The following is a 16,667-nucleotide window of genomic DNA, read 5'->3' on the forward strand; positions in this document are numbered from 1 at the left end:
TTGTGGCCTGGAGATGGCGTTCTCTAATTTATCAAATGTAAACACTGGAGGTCAGTTAAATTTGAATTCAGTAAAACAATGATGAAGAATCAATATGTAGGCTGGGTGCCGTGGCTCACACCTTAACCCTGGCACTTTTGGAAGCCAAGGTTGATGGATTGCTTCAGGCCAGGAGTTCGAGACAAGTCTGACCCACGTGGTGAAACCCCGTATCTCCTAAAAATACAAAAATTAGCTGGGCCTCATGACATATACCTGTAATCCCATTGACTCAGGAGGTTGAGGCATGAGAATCACTTGAACCCAAGAGGCAGAGGTTGCAGTGAGCTGAGACCGGGCCACTAACTCCAGGTGGAGTAACAGAGTGACACTCTGACTCAAAAAAAATACAAAAAAAAAAAAAGAGAGTCAGTATATGTATCCCCCAGACAATATTGTGTATTTAAATATAAACATAACTGGGTGCCCTTTAATTTATCTGGCAACTCCACACAGTGTCACAGCCTGGAAGAGGCATAACTGGGGCAGGCATCCCCTTACTGATGCTGGGTCTAGGGGCTTAACTACAAAGATAGAGCTTCGCTAGCAAAGGTACACTCAAGTGAGCACATCAGTGAGCATGAAATGCATGTGATATAATTCCCAATGAATGATGCCTCCTCACTTCTCTGATTATTCTTTCTATTATCCTTCAAGTCTGCAGATTCAGGGCCTCCCCAGGGGTTGCTTCAGCCTGAGCTCTAGACAAGTGATCTCATGTCCTGTCACACCCAGATGCATGGGGCTACTCTGTCTCCACACAGAGGGGCTTCAGCCTGGGGTGCATAAGTAACATGTGAGAGAGAGAAGAGCTCAGCCTGGCTCTGCTTATATCTAGTGAGAGACCAACTTTGGGTTCATTTGATGCTGGAGGCTGGTGAGCTGAGAGCAGAGGAGAGACCAAGCCTTAGAGTGCAGGGCTTTCAGGAGAGAAATTGGGAACCTGGAAATGGGCCACACTCTTCAGTGAGGAAGAAGCAGGCAGCTCTAGGCACAGCCCTGCATTCCTAGTGGCTTCCCCTTCATCAAGCTTGACTCCCTGCTTTGACGTCTGTCAGGGAATCTACTTCAGCAAGGTGAAGATCCCAGGGCTTTACTAAAAATAGCAGTAGACCAGGCAGATATGTCATGGTTCAAGAGTTCTGTGCACAGAAATAAATACAGATTCATATTCACAAGGGCTGCATGAAGCAATCATTCCACACCCTTATCTTTAAACTATATCCCATTAATGGAAGCTCTGGGGCCATCCAAACTTGATCAATCTAAGAGGGGTTATCAGCTGGAGGTGGTCAGAGTGAGGAAGAAACTGGCTTCCTTGAAAGACTCATCAACACAGCCACCAACTCTGGGACAAATGGGGTGACTCCCTATAACTGTCACCCGATATTAGCCACAGGAGCCTGAGCCTAGTCCCCTCACCTTATTGCTTCTGATTCTGGTCCAGTCCCCTGTTGTCCCTGGACCCTTGCCTATGTCTGAGTCCAGGGTGGCAGGGGTAGCCCCATCTCAGTCAACGTCTATAGAGAGGTAAGAGCTACTACGGCTTCAAGCAGAGTCCACAGTTTTACCCATGAGGGCCTCTTTTGCTCCCCCACCCTGTCACACAGGTGACTACTGCTGTGGGTCTGGTGGAGTGGCCCCTGGCCCCTGAAGGACACAAGGTATTCCTTCCTCTCTAACACCAGGCATATAGTGGAGAAGGTATGGGTGGGTATAGAACAGATTGGCTTTTCCAGATGCAAATCGGTAAGACCCTGGCTACAGAAAAATTATTTCACAAAACCCCACACCCTTTCTTGACAAAAACACTCAGTGAATTATGAATAGAAGGAAATTACCTCAACATAGTAAACCCTATGTATGAAACTCCCACAGCTAACATCATGTGCAATCTGAAAGACTGAAGATATTTCCTGTAACTTCAGGAACAAAGCAAGGATGCACACTTTCACCACTTCTATTCCAAATAGTATTGGAAGACCTAGCCAGAGCAATGAGCCAAGAAAAAGAAATAAACAGAAAAGAAATTAGAAACGAAAAAGTAAAATAATCTCTGTTTTCAGATGACCTAATCTTATATGTAGAAAATCCATAAAACTTCCACCAAAATAGCAAACTCTTCTCAGCTAAGGGTCCATGTTCTAACCCAATGAAGGGAAGCTAAGAACCTTGATAAAAGGTTACAGGAACAGCTAAATGGAATAATCAGTTTAGAGAGAAACATAAATAACCTGATGGAGCTGAAAAACACAGCAGAAGAACTTCATGAAGCATACACAAGTATCAATAGCTGAACCAAACCAGTGGAAGAAAGTATATCAGAGACTGAAGATCAACTTACTGAAATGGGTGTGAAGACAAGATAAGACAAAAAAGCAGGAAAAGAAATGAACAAAGCCTCCAAGAAATATGGGACTATGTGAAAAGACCAAACTTACAATTGATTGGTGTACCTGAAAGTGACGGGGAGAATGGAACCACGTTGGAAAGCACACTTCAGGATATTATCCAGGAGAAATTCCCCAACCTGGCAAGACAGGCCAACATTCAAATTCAGGAAATACAAGGAAGATCACTAAGATACTCCTCGAGAAGAGCAAGCCAAAGACACATAACCGTCAGATTCACCAAGGTTGAAATGAAGGAAACAATGTTAAGTGGATCCAGAGAGAAAGGTCAGGTTACCTACAAAGGGAAACCCATCAGACTAACAGCAGATCTCTCTGCAGAAACCCTACAAGCCAGGAGAGAGTGGGAGCCAATATTCAACTTCTTAAAGAAAAGAATTTTCAGTCCAGAATTTTATATCCAGCCAAACTAAGCTTCATAAGTGAAGGAGAAATAAAATTCTTTACAGATAAGCAAATGCTGAGGTATTTTATCACCACCAGGCCTACCTTACAAGAGCTCCTGAAGGAAGCACTAAATATGGAAAGGAAAAACTGCTACCAGCCACTGCAAAAACACACCAAAATATAAAGACCAATGATGCTATGAAGAAACTGCATCAAGTAATGTGCAAAATAACCAGTTTGCATCATGATGACAGGATAAAATTCCCACATAATAATATTAATTTTAAATGTAAATGGGCTAAATGCCCCAATTAAAAGACACAGACTGGCAAATTGGGTAAAGAGTCAAGACCCATTGGTGTGGTATATTCAGGAGACCCATCTCACATCAAAAGACACACATAGGCTCAAAATAAAAGAATGGAGGAATATTTACCAAGCAAATGGAAAGAAAAAAAAAAGCTGGGGTTGCAATCCTAGTCTCTGATAAAACAGACTTTAAACAAACAAGGATCAAAAAAGACAAAGAAAGGCATTACATAATGGTAAAGGGATCAATGCAACAAGAAGAACTAACTATGTTAAATATATATGCACCCAATACAGGAGCACCCAGTTTCATAAAACAAGTTCTTAGAGACCTACAAAGAGACTTAAACTCCCAGATGATAATACTGGGAGACTTTGACACTCCACTGTCAATATTAGATCAATGAGACAGAAAATGAACAAGGATATCCCATCCTTAGAAAACCCCATCGTCTCAGCCCCAAAACTCCTTAAGCTGATGAGCAACTTCAGTAAAGTCTCAGGATACAAAATCAATGTGAAAAATTCACAAGTATTCCTATGTACCAGCAATAGACAAGCAGAAAGCCAAATCATGAGTGAACTCCCATTCCCAATTGCTACAAAGAAAATAAAATACCTAGGAATACAACTTACAAGGGATGTGAAGGACCTCTTCAAGGAGAACTACAAACCATTGCTCAAGGAAATAAGAGAGAACATGAACTCAGCTCTGGACCAAGTGGACCTATAGATATCTACAGAAAACTTTATCCCAAATCAATAGAACATACATTCTTCTCAGTGCCACATAACATATATTCTAAAATTGACCACATAATTGGAAGTAAAACATCCTTAGCAAATGCAAAAGAATGGAAATCATAACAAACAGTCTTTCAGACTACCGAGCAATCAAATTAGAACTCAGGATGAAGAAACTCACTCAAAACCACACAACTACACGGAAATTGAACAACCTGCTCCTGAATGACTACTGGGTAAATAATGAAATTAAGGCAGAAATAAAGAAGTTATTTGAAACCAATGAGAACAAAGAGACAATGTACCAGAATCTCTGGGACACAACTAGAACAGTGTGTAGAGGGAAATTTATAGCACTAAATGCCACAGCAGAAAGCGGGAAAGATCTAAAATTGACACCCTAACATCACAATTAAAGGAAGTATAGAAGCAAGAGCAAATAAATTCAAAAGCTAGCAGAAGACAAGAAATAACTAAGATCGGAGCAGAGCTGAAGGAGATAGAGACGTGAATAATCCTTCAAAAAAATCAATGAATCCAGGAGCTGGTTTTTTGAAAAGATTAACAATCTAGATAGACCACTAGCTAGACTAATAAATAAGAAGAAAGAGAAGAATCAAATAGATACAATAAAAAAGATAAAGGGGATATCACTACTGATCTCCCAGAAATGCAAACTACCATCAGAGAATACTACAAACACCTCTATGCAAATAAACTAGAAAATCTAGAAAAAAGGATAGATTCCTGGACACATACACCCTCCCAATACTAAATCAGGAAGAAGCTGAATCCCTGAATAGACCAATAACAAGTTCTGATATTGTGGCAGTAATTAATAGCCCACCAACCAAAAAAAGCCCAGGACCAGACAGATTCACAGCTGAATTCTACCAGAGGTACAAAGAGGAGCTGATACCACTCCTTCTGAAACCATTCCAAAGAATAGAAATACAGAGACTCCTCTCTAACTCATTTTGTGAAGTTAGCATCATCCTGATATCAAAATCTGGCAGAGACACAACAAAAAACGAAAATTCCGGGCCAATATCTTTGATGAACATTGATGCGAAAATCCTCAATAAAATACTGGCAAACTGAATCCAGCAGCACATCAAAAAACTTACCCACCACAATCAAGTCGGCTTCATCGCTGGGATGCAAGTCTGGTTCAACATACACAAATCAATAAATGTAATCCATCGCATAAACAGAATTAAAGACAAAAACCACGTGATTTTCTCAATAGATGCAGAAAAGCCCTTTGATAAAATTCAACATCCCTTCATGCTAAAACCTCTCAATAAACTAAGTGTTGATGGAACATATCTCAAAATAATAAGAGGAATTTATGACAAACCCATAGCCAACATCATACTGAATGGGCAAAAGCTGGAAGCATTCACTTTGAAAACCACAAGACAAGGATGCCCTCTCTGAACACTTCTGTTCAACATAGCATTGGAAGTTCTAGCCAGGGCAATCAGGCAAGAGAAATAAAGCGTATTTGAATAGGAAGAGAGGAAGTCAAATGTCTCTGTTTGCAGACGATATGATTGTATAGTTAGAAAACCCAATCATCTCAGCCCAAAAACTCCTTAAGCTGATAAGCAATTCCAGCAAAGTCCCAGGATACAAAATCAATGTGCAAAAATCGCAAGCATTCCTACACACCAGAAATAGACAAGCAGAGAGCCAAATCATGAGTGAAGCCTCATTCACAATTGCTACAAAGAAAATAAAATGCCTACGAGTACAACTTACAGGGACTTGAAGGACCTCTTCAAGGAGAACGATAAACTACTGCTGAAGGAAATAAGAAAGGACACAAAGGAATGAAAAAACATTCCATTCTCATGGATAGGAAGAATCAATATCGTGAAAATGGCCACATTGCCCAAAGTAATCTATAGATTCAATGCTATTCCCATCAAGACACCACTGACTTTTTCTGCAGAATAGAAAAAAACTACTTTAAATTTCATATGGAACCAAGAAAGAACCTGGATAACCAAGACAATTCTAAACAAAAAGAACAAAGCTGGAGGCATCACACCACCTGACTTCAAATTACACTACCAGGCAACAGTAACCAAAACAGCATGGTACTGGTACCAAAGCAGATAAATAGAGCAATGGTACAGAGCAGAGACCTGAGAAATAACACCACACATCTACAACCATCTGATCTTTGACAAACTTGACAAAAACAAGCAATGGGGAAAGGATTCCCTATTTGATAAGTGTTGCTGGGAAAACTGGTAGCCATAGACAGAAAACAGAAACTGGACCGCTTCCTTACACCGTATACAAAAATTAACTCAAGACGGATTAAAGACTTAAATGTAAAACCCAAAACCATAAAAACCCTGGAAGACAACCTAGGCAATTCCATTCAGGACACAGGTGTGGGCAAATACTTTATGATGAAAATACCAAAAGCGATGGCAACAAAAGCTAAATTGAAAATGGGATCTAATCAAACTAAAGAACTTCGGCAGAGTAAAAGAAACAATCATCAGAGTAAACAGGCAACCTACAGAATGGGAGAAAATTTTTGCAAGCTACCCATTTGACAAAGGTCTAATATTTAGAATCTACAAGGAACTTAAACAAATTTACAAGAAATAAACAAACAACCCCATCAAAAAATGGACTAAGGATATGAACAAACACTTCTCAAAAGAAGACATGTATGTGGCCAACAAACATATGAAAAACAGCACATCGTCACTGGTCATTAGAGAAATGCAAATCAAAACCACAGTGAGATACCATCTCACACCAGTTAGAATGGCAATTATTAAACAGTCGGGAAACAACAGATGTTGGTGAGGCTGCGGAGAAATTGGAATGCTTTTACACTGTCAATGCGAATGTAAATTAGTTCAACCATTGTGGAAGACAGTGTGGCGATTCCTCAAGGATCTAGAACCAGAAATACCATTTGACCCAGTGATCCCATTACTGGGTATATACCCAAAGGATTATAAATCATTCTACCATAAAGACACATGGACACATATGTTTATTGCAGCACTCTATGCAGTAGCAACGACTTGGAACCAATCCAAATGGCCATCAATGACAGACTGAATATAGAAAATGTGGCATATATACACTATGGAATACTATGCAGCCATAAAAAAGAATGAGTTCATGTTCTTTGCAGGGACATAGATGAAGCTGGAAGCCATCATTCTCAGCAAAGTAACACTGGAACAGAAAATCAAACACTGCATGTTCACACTCATAAGTGGGAGTTGAAGAATGAGAACACGTGGACACAGGGAGGGAAACATCGTATACCAGGGCCTGTCCGGGGGGTGGGGGGCAAGGGGAGGGAGAGCATTAGGATGAATACCTAATGCATACAGGGATTAAAACCTAGATGACAGGTTGATAGGTGTAGTAAACCACCATGTCACATATATACCTCTGTAACAAACCTGCGCGTTCTGCACACATGTATCCCAGAACTTAAAGTAAAATAAATAAATAAATAAAATAAGTCCCACCAAAACAAAAACTGTTAGAACTATTAAATACATTTGGTAATATTTCAGAATACAAAATCAACACATAAAACCATCTAATGGGCAGCCATGATGGCTCATACCTGTAATCCCAGCTCTTGGGGAAGCTGAGGTGAAAGGATTGGTTAGGATCAAGAGAGTTCAATACCAGCGTGGGAAATGAAGTGAGACCCTGTCTCAAAAACAAACAAACAAACAAACAAGCAAACAAACAGGGTTCTTATATTTCTATACTTAATCAACCAAACAGGAAACAAGAAGACAGGACACAACCCAAAATGAAATTAAGAAAACAATTCAATTTACAATAGCATCAGAAAGAATAAAATACTTAAGAATCAAGAAGGGGACTCTTCTATACTGAAAACTATAAAACATTGCTAAAAGAAATTAAAGAATACACAAATAAATGGAAAGAAAACATTTGTTCATGAATTGAAAAACTTGATATTGTTAAGAAATCAATACAAACCAAAAGAAATCTACAGATTCATTTCAATCTCTATTAAAATTCCAATAATTTTTTTTGCAAAAGTAGAAAAAATTAATTCTAAAATTTACATAGACTATCACAGGACTCCAAATAGCCAAAATAATCTTCTAAAAGAAGAACGGTGTTGGAGATTTCACACTTCCTGATTTCAAAACATACTACAGAGCTACACCAATCAAAGCAGAGTGGTACAGATAGACAGACACAGAGACAAATAGAATAGAATTGAGCACCTACAAAGAATCTCTTAGTTATATGGTCAAATGATTTTAAATAAGGGTAGCAAGACCATTGAGTGGGGAAAGGACAGACTCCATAAAAAATGTTTTTGAGAAAACTGGATATCCACATGCAATGTGGAAATGGATAAAAGACCCAAATGGAAAAGTCATAACTGTAAAAATCTTAATAGAAAACACTAGGAAGAAGTTTAACAACATTGGGTTTGGAAATGATTTCTTGTATTTGACGCCAAAAGCACAAGAAAAAAAAGAAAAAGAAGAATATAGATAAATTGGATTTCATCAAATTGTAAAATTTATGTGCAACAAAGGACACTATCAACAGAGTGAAAATGCAAATCATGGAGTCAGAAAATATTTTGCAAACATTGTATCTGGTAAGGTGTCCAGGATATAGAAAGAACTCCTACAACTCAACAGGAATAAAAAAATAGAAACAATCTGAATAAAACAGGGGCCCAAGACTTGAATAGATATTTCTCAGAAGAAGATCAACAAATGGCCAATAAGCACATGAAAAGATGTTTAGCATCACTAATCATTAGAGAAATGCAAATCAAACCACCATAATACACAACTTCACACCCAGTAGGATGGCGTTACCAAAATAATAGAAAATAACAAGTTCTGGCAAAGATGAGTAGAAATTGTCACTGTTAATGCAGTGGTGGAGAAACTATAAAATGATGCATCCACTGTGGAAGCCTTATGGCAGTTCCTGAAAAAATTAAACATAGAATTACCATTTTAACAGAATTTTCACTTCTGGGTATGTGCCTAAAAGAATTCAGAGCAGGGTCTCAAAGAGAAATTTGTACACCCTTGTTCATAGCAGCATTGTTCACAATAGCTAAAAGGTAGAGGCAGCCCAAGTGTCCATCTAATGGATAAATGGGATATAGTATACACACACAAGGGAATAGTATTCAGCCTTAAAGAGAGTGTTCTGGCCCATGCTATGGCACAGATAAGCCTGAAAGACATCATGCCAGCAGAAATAAGCTGGCTTCAAAAGAACAAAAATTGTTTGATTACCCTTATATGAGGTACCTAGAGTAGTAAAAGCTGCCGTGACAAGAAGTATAATGAAGTTTCCCAGGTCCTTGGGGTGGAGAGTAGGGGGAGAATGGACAGTTATTTGTTTTTTGTTTAGTTTAGTTTTGCTTTATTTTGTTTTTGAGACTGAGTCTCCCTCTGTCACCCAGTCTGGAGTGCAGTGGCACAATCTTGGCTCACTGCAACCTCTGCCTCCTGGGTTTAAGCGATTCTCATGCCTTAGCCTCCCAAGTAGCTGGGATTACAGGCATGCACCACCATGTTCAGCTAACTTTTGGTATTTTTTAGTAGAGATGGGGTTTTACCATTTTGCTCAGGCTAATCTTGAACTCCTGGGCTCCAGTGATCCACCGACCTCAGCCTCTCAAAGTGCTGAAATCAAAGAAGTGAGCCACCACACCGAGCCGGGCAGTTCTTGTTTAATGATTGCGAAGTTTTAGTTTGGGAAGATGAAAAATTTCTGAAGGTGGATGGTAGCAGTGTGATTGTACAACAAGTTGATTTACTTAATGACACTGAAGTGTACACATGAAATGGTGAAGATAACAAATTTTATGTTTGAATATTTTACCACAGTCAAAAAGAGGAAGATTTATATTTGGCACCATTGCTCTACTTCCAAGAACAGTAGAAAGATACAGTACTAGGAGAGTGTGCACAAGTATCCAGGACATCTTTCATTTTTTGCCAGCCCTGCAGCATCCTAACAATCCAAGAGAGCAGGAGGTGCCTCATTACAGGGGACTCAGAATAATGTGAAGAAATCTGGGGCGGGGTGGGGGCATAATGATAGCACGCAGGTGCCGGATCCAGCCCAGCAGTGGCCACAAATGCAAGGGCTGCAGAAGAGGGGGAGATGAAGCTGGTGGCAGTGGTAGCAGCTGCTTCAGCTGGAAAGGGGCATCTGTTGCTTTCCAAAATGGTTCACAGTTGAAATATCTGGCATAGATACTTCATCCTGCCTACCTTTCATGACTAACTATATTTTCATTGCAATATATGCAGTCATAGTGAGAATACCTATTTCCTCCAGATACAAGCAAACGTGAAGGAAATGTGCTTTAGTGCTTTGGCCAACTTGACATGGCAGTCGCAAAAAGAGGATGAATATCCAAAGATAACCTTTTCCAAAGATAAGGTTATTATACCATTTATTGTAAATACTGGAAGTGCATAACAATCATTCAGACACCTGGGAAAATGACTTGACCAAATACAATTGTGAAAACAATGAGTAAAGAAAGTGATATATTCTTGGTAAAAGAATCACTGGATCTAGTGAGTAAAGAACCAAAAGGAGATGACCCTAGATTGGAACTTTTGCACCAGGACCTTGGTAACATTGGTCCTGTTTATGCAACAAAAACAAAGCAATACCTTGTCTACCAGTGAGAATCTGAATGAGGCAACAGCAACAGGAAGCAGCAGAAAAAAGGAAAAGAAGCTCAGTGCAAACAGCTGAATGGGGAGATCACAGGGACCACCAAGAAGGCCCAGGGTTTTCTGCTCAGTGCCTTCCCTCTCATACACCTTAGAGCACCCACTGAACAAAGATAACTACCAGTATATTCTAGCTGAGCCTGATCCCCACGCCCTTGGTCCTCAGAAGCTTGAACTTGACTGCTGGGCAAAATTCCTTATTCCTGGAGACCTCTACAGAGGCTGCTTGTATGAACAGGTTTTGTTAGCCTGACATAATTGAGCTCCCCAGTTAAAAGTCTCCAATGACCTGCTGGCTGACTGTGGTTGAACAGAAGGTCTACTCTATGGTACGGGATTCTCATGGGTTACCTTGATATCACCATGGATGAGATGCCACCAGACACTGCTGCCAGACTGGGTTGGTCCCAGTCTTTAGATAACTGTCAAGCTTCCTTAGTTTATGATAAGTTTAACTATTCTTGGGAGAATTAAAGGGAATGAAGTTCCACCAGTCCACTGGCAAACACTACTCTTCTAGCTATAGACAAGGAGACATCCTGGGATTTTATATGAATCTTCCTGAAGAAACAAAGACAGTCAAGTCATTGCCTGATACTTACAAAGATAAGGCCTTGATAAAGTTTAAGAATTATTTGTGTTTTGAGGAAAAAGACTTTGTGACTAAAGCAGAGAAGAGCCTAAAAGAGACTTCCCACAGTGAGATAAGATTTTATAAAAATGGTGTTAGTCAAGGCGTGGCTTACAAAGATATATTCAAGGGGCTTTACTTTCCAGCAATCTTACCACAAAACAACTGCATAATTTCCATGAACATTGGACTGTGCTTGAAGTATCCTCCAAAGGATCTCACTTACTGCCCTATGAGTGACATGGGCTGGGATGCTCTGGTAGAGCACACTCTGGCTGGTGTCTTGGTGCTAGAAATGGATTCAATCACTGGACAAGAAAGTCCTTCAGGGGCAAACATAAGGACACTGAGGGTCATCTTATTCTACCTGCCTTCTCTCCTTACTTGTATCCTAGGCCAGCCTATGACAGCACAACTGTCCACAGATCTCTCTCTCTCTTTCTCTCTCTCTCTCATGTGTGTGTGTGTGTGCATGTGTGTATCAAATGATCAAACGTCTTCATTCAAAAGTCCAAGCCCTGCAGCATCATGAGACAGTGCTACCACACATGAAGAAAATGTTCAAAGGACACCAAATAGAGATCGCATGATCCAAAGTTATTTCTGATCCCAGAAAAGAATGGCATACAATCAATATGAATAGTATTAGATATCAAAATTATAGTACAATCTCATTTGTTTTTACCATAGATTCAAACTCTCTTTAGCATATTGGCAAGCAGAATCCATGTTCTACTGATGAAATTCCCCTTGACCATCATGAAAGAATTGGACTGAAAGCAGGACATTTCTTAAGTCTCTGGAGGATACGTAACATGACTGTTGGAGGGAATGCACATAGGAAGAGGTAGTGAATTACGTGTCAAGTGCCCCAACAAAAGGCTGTCAGTGTTTGTCTCTGACACATTGTTGGGGAGAAAGGTGGAGTCACAGGACACACTGCCATGGGACCCACGAGACTTGATCCTGCATCCCACAGCGGGCAGCCTGCATCAACGTGGTCATGCAGGGATAGAAACAGAAAGCCACAGAAAGCTTTCACCTGCCCAAGCAGCATCTCCCGAGAGCCAGCATGGGTGCTGTCTCTGCTCTGCTTCTTCCTGGACTGTGTCTCAGAGTCCTGAGTTCTCCCTCACCCAGTTTCCCAACCCCCCTCTTCTCCACTGGTTACCAGGGGTTAGGGGAGTGGGAAGGGGAAATAAACGTTTAAAGGGTACAAACTTTTCACTTGGGATGATGAGAAAGTTTTGGAAATTCATAATGGTGATGACTGTATCACTTTTTTTTCAGAGGTGGTAACTTGCTCTGTTGCCCAGGCTGGAGTGCAGTGGTACAATGATAGCTCACTGCATCCTTGAACTCTTGGGTCTAGGCAAGCCTCCTGCCTCAGACTCCTGAGTAGCTGGGACTACAGGTGCAAGCCACCATGCCAGGCAATTCTATCACATTGTGAATGTACTTAACACCGCTGAATTTTACAGTTAAAAGTGATTTAAATGGCAAATTTTACGTTGTGTATATTTTATGACAATTAAAAATACACTTGTTCAAATGTCAAAATATATACAATGTTATATTCATAAAATTTTCCTTTTCACACTTATATATTTATCCTATTCTAACTCATTCTCATCAATTAAAAAAGTACTGTAATTACTGGTCATTATGTACTAAATTTTCCATAATTCACATTGAAGCCTTAACCCCCAATGTTACTATATTTGGAGACAGACCATTACAGAGGGTAATTAAGATGAAATGAGATCATAATGACCGGCATCCTTATAAGAGGAGATTAGAAAATGGACAACATAAAATGAGATGAGGACAGAGTGAGAAGGTGGTCATCTACAAGTGTGGACACATCTTCAGTTTGTGTGGAGTAACAGTTGAAGGGCTCACCCATCCTATAATGAAAGTTGGAACAGGTGCCTTGGGCGGGCTCCAGGATTAACTGATCTAGTCACTGCATCCCACTGTGGGACCCCAGAGAGAAAGAAGCACTGTGGAGATTCCTGAGACATTAGAAATGGAGCCTGAGAAGTTTCCAGGACACCCACATGGGCTCCAGGTGAAGCAGGGGTCCAGGAAGGCCTTGTCTGAGCCCTGAGTGTGACGCAGCACCTGGCCACTAGGGGGAGGCAAACTCTGTGAATCCTAAGGGACCTGAGCTCTTGCTCTGAGCCCTGCCCTTGTTAATCACCAGCCCTGGGAGGGAGCCGATTTGCATGGAATGTGATGTCCCTGCCCACTTCTTCACTGAGGGGATAAGAGGCTTTAGGGCCTCAGGCTCAGCTGAAAGACTGAAGAACCCAGCATTGCAACAGCTCCACCATGGCCTGGGCTCCTCTGCTCCTCACCCTCCTCAGTCTCCTCACAGGTCAGGGTGGGCAGTGGGCTGGGCCCCCAAAGGGACCCCCACCTCCCAGCCTCCATCTCCCCATCCCTGCTCTTCCTCCTCCAACAGCTCATCAGCCACCCACCAACGGGAGCCCTCATGGGTGTCTGTGTTTCCAGGGTCCCTCTCCCAGCCTGTGCTGACTCAGCCACCTTCTGCATCAGCCTCCCTGGGAGCCTCGGTCACACTCACCTGCACCCTGAGCAGCGGCTACAGTAATTATAAAGTGGACTGGTACCAGCAGAGACCAGGGAAGGGCCCCCGGTTTGTGATGCGAGTGGGCACTAGTGGGATTGTGGGATCCAAGGGGGATGGCATCCCTGATCGCTTCTCAGTCTTGGGCTCAGGCCTGAATTGGTACCTGACCATCAAGAACATCCAGGAAGAAGATGAGAGTGACTACCACTGTGGGGCAGAACATGGCAGTGGGAGCAACTTCGTGTAACCCACAGTGACACAGGCAGAGGGGAAGTGAGACAAAAACCTCCCGGCTGATCTGCTCTGTCCACACTTCCTTCCCACTGGCCTGACTCACATTTTTCAGAGGGCTGTCTCTTAACCCTGTATTTAAAGTTTTCACCTTCCCAGACATTTTGGAGTTCTAATTCACAGCATATGTTCCCTGTGTGTAAGTATTTTCTCAAGAGCTTTTGAAACATTGAAGTTTGCACACCAACATTTGTGGTTTTTGCCACTCACCTGTCCCCTGATGGGATTGAAGTTTCCAGGTTGTGGAGCTGCTCACAGGTGCATTTATCAGGAAATCACCGTCACCAGCTCCCACGACCTTTGTCCATATTCAACATTTGTGAGCTGCCTATTCAATGATGGGAACCGACAATTTCCCTGGAGACACAAGGCCTTCACCCTGACTCACAGTGTCACATAATCGACGTGGACTTCAGCCATCTCCAATCACCTCCATGTGCACAGAGCTCTCAAGGTGCCTGTGCTTGGCTGCCCTAGAAAGAGAGAATGGACACACACCAAAGATAGGAGAATGTGAGCCTGCTCTATATCTGAGATTCTGAAAGAGGCCCCCACTGCCTTCACAGAATGAATTCCTTCACATGCAGGGAGAGAGCTCTGGTGGAATCACTCTGCAATGCTTTCTGATGACAAATACCTGGATTGAGGTCAAATTTCACAGGTTAATAACCCTTTGCAAGACTACCTCCACTACAGACTCCAGTTCCCAGGCATTAAGCCTGAGGACCCTTGTAGACAACCAACATGGGGCTGTGACCAGCAGGAGCAATGGGTAACTGTCCCAGGCCCTGCCTTGGGGCTGCTCACAGCTGGGTGAGCCCCACTGGCCACAGGCTGGCAGAGGCTGAGCTGCTCCCTGTGCTCGCTGATGAGACTCAGCAGCCTAGTGCTCTCAGGGTCCAGCAAAGCCTCTTGGGCAGGGTCCTGTGCCTGTTCCCAACAGCTGCTCCCTCGAGGACCCTCCTGGGCCCACACTCAGAGCAGCTCCTTCCTCAACCTCCTCTGTCCTCACGTCCCCTCTTGGGTTCCTGAATCAGTGATCAGGTAGGGTCTCATCTAGCCAGAAGGGAGGGAGTGGATTTGCATGAACAGCTTCTTCTTTTCCCTGAGGGCAGAAGGAAAAATAGTTAAGCCTGGGGAAGCCCAGCCCGACTGTGAGGTCCAGAGGCTGTGTCCACCATGGCTTGTTGCCTGAACTCCTCTCATACCCAATCCTTGGTCTATGTTTATAGACTCAATGACAATACCTCCCTTTCTACTGACCTCTTAATGCTAACAGAATCATTTTGTCCCCTAAGCACAAATAGCCTTTCGGGTTGCTGGGTGGGATGACAACTAGAGCAGAAGTCTAGCATGTGCAGCCCCATTCCTGGCCCATACATGTCCCTGCTCTTGGTCCGGTCTTTGCTGGTTACTCCCTGAACTCTGAAACTTCAGGGAAGTTGAGTTTCTTTTTCTCTTGAGATCGTACTCTTGAGGAGCTCCTGAATTTCCAGGTATAGGGTGACCCCTCCTCATTAAGGACATGGCTCTCAGACTTATCCCTGGTTTACTTCCCCAGGTTTAGGTCTGTGAGTTCTAAACAGTTTCCCTATGTTTCTTTCATTGATATTTTGGTTGATATTTCCCTTTGTTTCTTTAGGTTGATATTACATTGGGTAATTACATTGGTTGATTACATTGGGTAAATATATTCTTGTAAATATAAACATTATAAACTCTTCCCCCATTAAGCTCTTAATAAATAAACTTGCTTGGGTGCCAATGTACCAATGTAGGTAAGAAGTCTTGACGCTTTTTTTTTTTTTTCTTCTGCAGGAGCAGAGGAGAATCTGAAAAAAAAAAAGAGAGAGAGACAAGTTCAGCTTATAATACTGTTATTTTCATATAAACCCTCCTACTTTAAAAAGTACAAAACTAGACCTATACTGAAAATATTTTTAAATATATCAGAGTATCTGCGTCTGTCACTGTGGAGTGACAGATGTGGAGATGGTTGCTTGCTCTACCACAGAGCACAATAATACTGAGCCTCATCTTCAGCCTAGGCCCCTGTGATGGTGAGGGCAGCCTTGTCTTCAAGCACAGAGCGTGAGAATCAAGTGGGGACCCCATGCAAAGATGGAGACGTCAGACACACACACCCTGGCTCAGCCTCACCTCGTGCTCCTAACATCTCCATCTTCTTCACACAGAGGCTGCTGCTGCTTCTGGCTAACACGGGCTCCTGACGCTGGTTCTCCAGGGCCCAAGAGAAAGTAGTCACATATATTCTTCTAAGCTGCAAAATTTTTATTTTTAACCCAACATGTTATTATAACAATGTGTTCATAAAGCACAATACTAAGATCTGTCATCAATTGCACAGTTATGAGTTATTTATAGGAGTGGCAAAATAAAAAGTTACACACACACACACGCAGATTCAGGCAGGCCAGAATTTAATTACAGGAGCAAAGTTTGATATTAGTGACACAACACAACAATGATCC

The 16,667-nt window shown here is 41.9% G+C and overlaps 1 pseudogene and 1 gene segment (V, D, J or C); both read left to right on the forward strand.

Moving 5' to 3' along the window:
• Window positions 1–1,270: 1,270 nt before the first annotated feature.
• LOC101148811 (set1/Ash2 histone methyltransferase complex subunit ASH2-like) lies at window positions 1,271–12,303 on the forward strand (annotated as a pseudogene).
• A 1,298-nt stretch (window positions 12,304–13,601) lies between these two features.
• On the forward strand, window positions 13,602–14,131 carry LOC101149165 (immunoglobulin lambda variable 9-49-like). The segment is given in 2 exon segments: window positions 13,602–13,668; window positions 13,806–14,131. Coding segments are annotated over 2 exon segments (372 nt in total).
• The last annotated feature ends 2,536 nt before the right edge of the window (window positions 14,132–16,667 follow it).

This window comes from Gorilla gorilla, chromosome 23 (genome assembly GCF_029281585.2).
Source record: "Gorilla gorilla gorilla isolate KB3781 chromosome 23, NHGRI_mGorGor1-v2.1_pri, whole genome shotgun sequence".
NCBI lineage: Eukaryota > Metazoa > Chordata > Mammalia > Primates > Hominidae > Gorilla > Gorilla gorilla.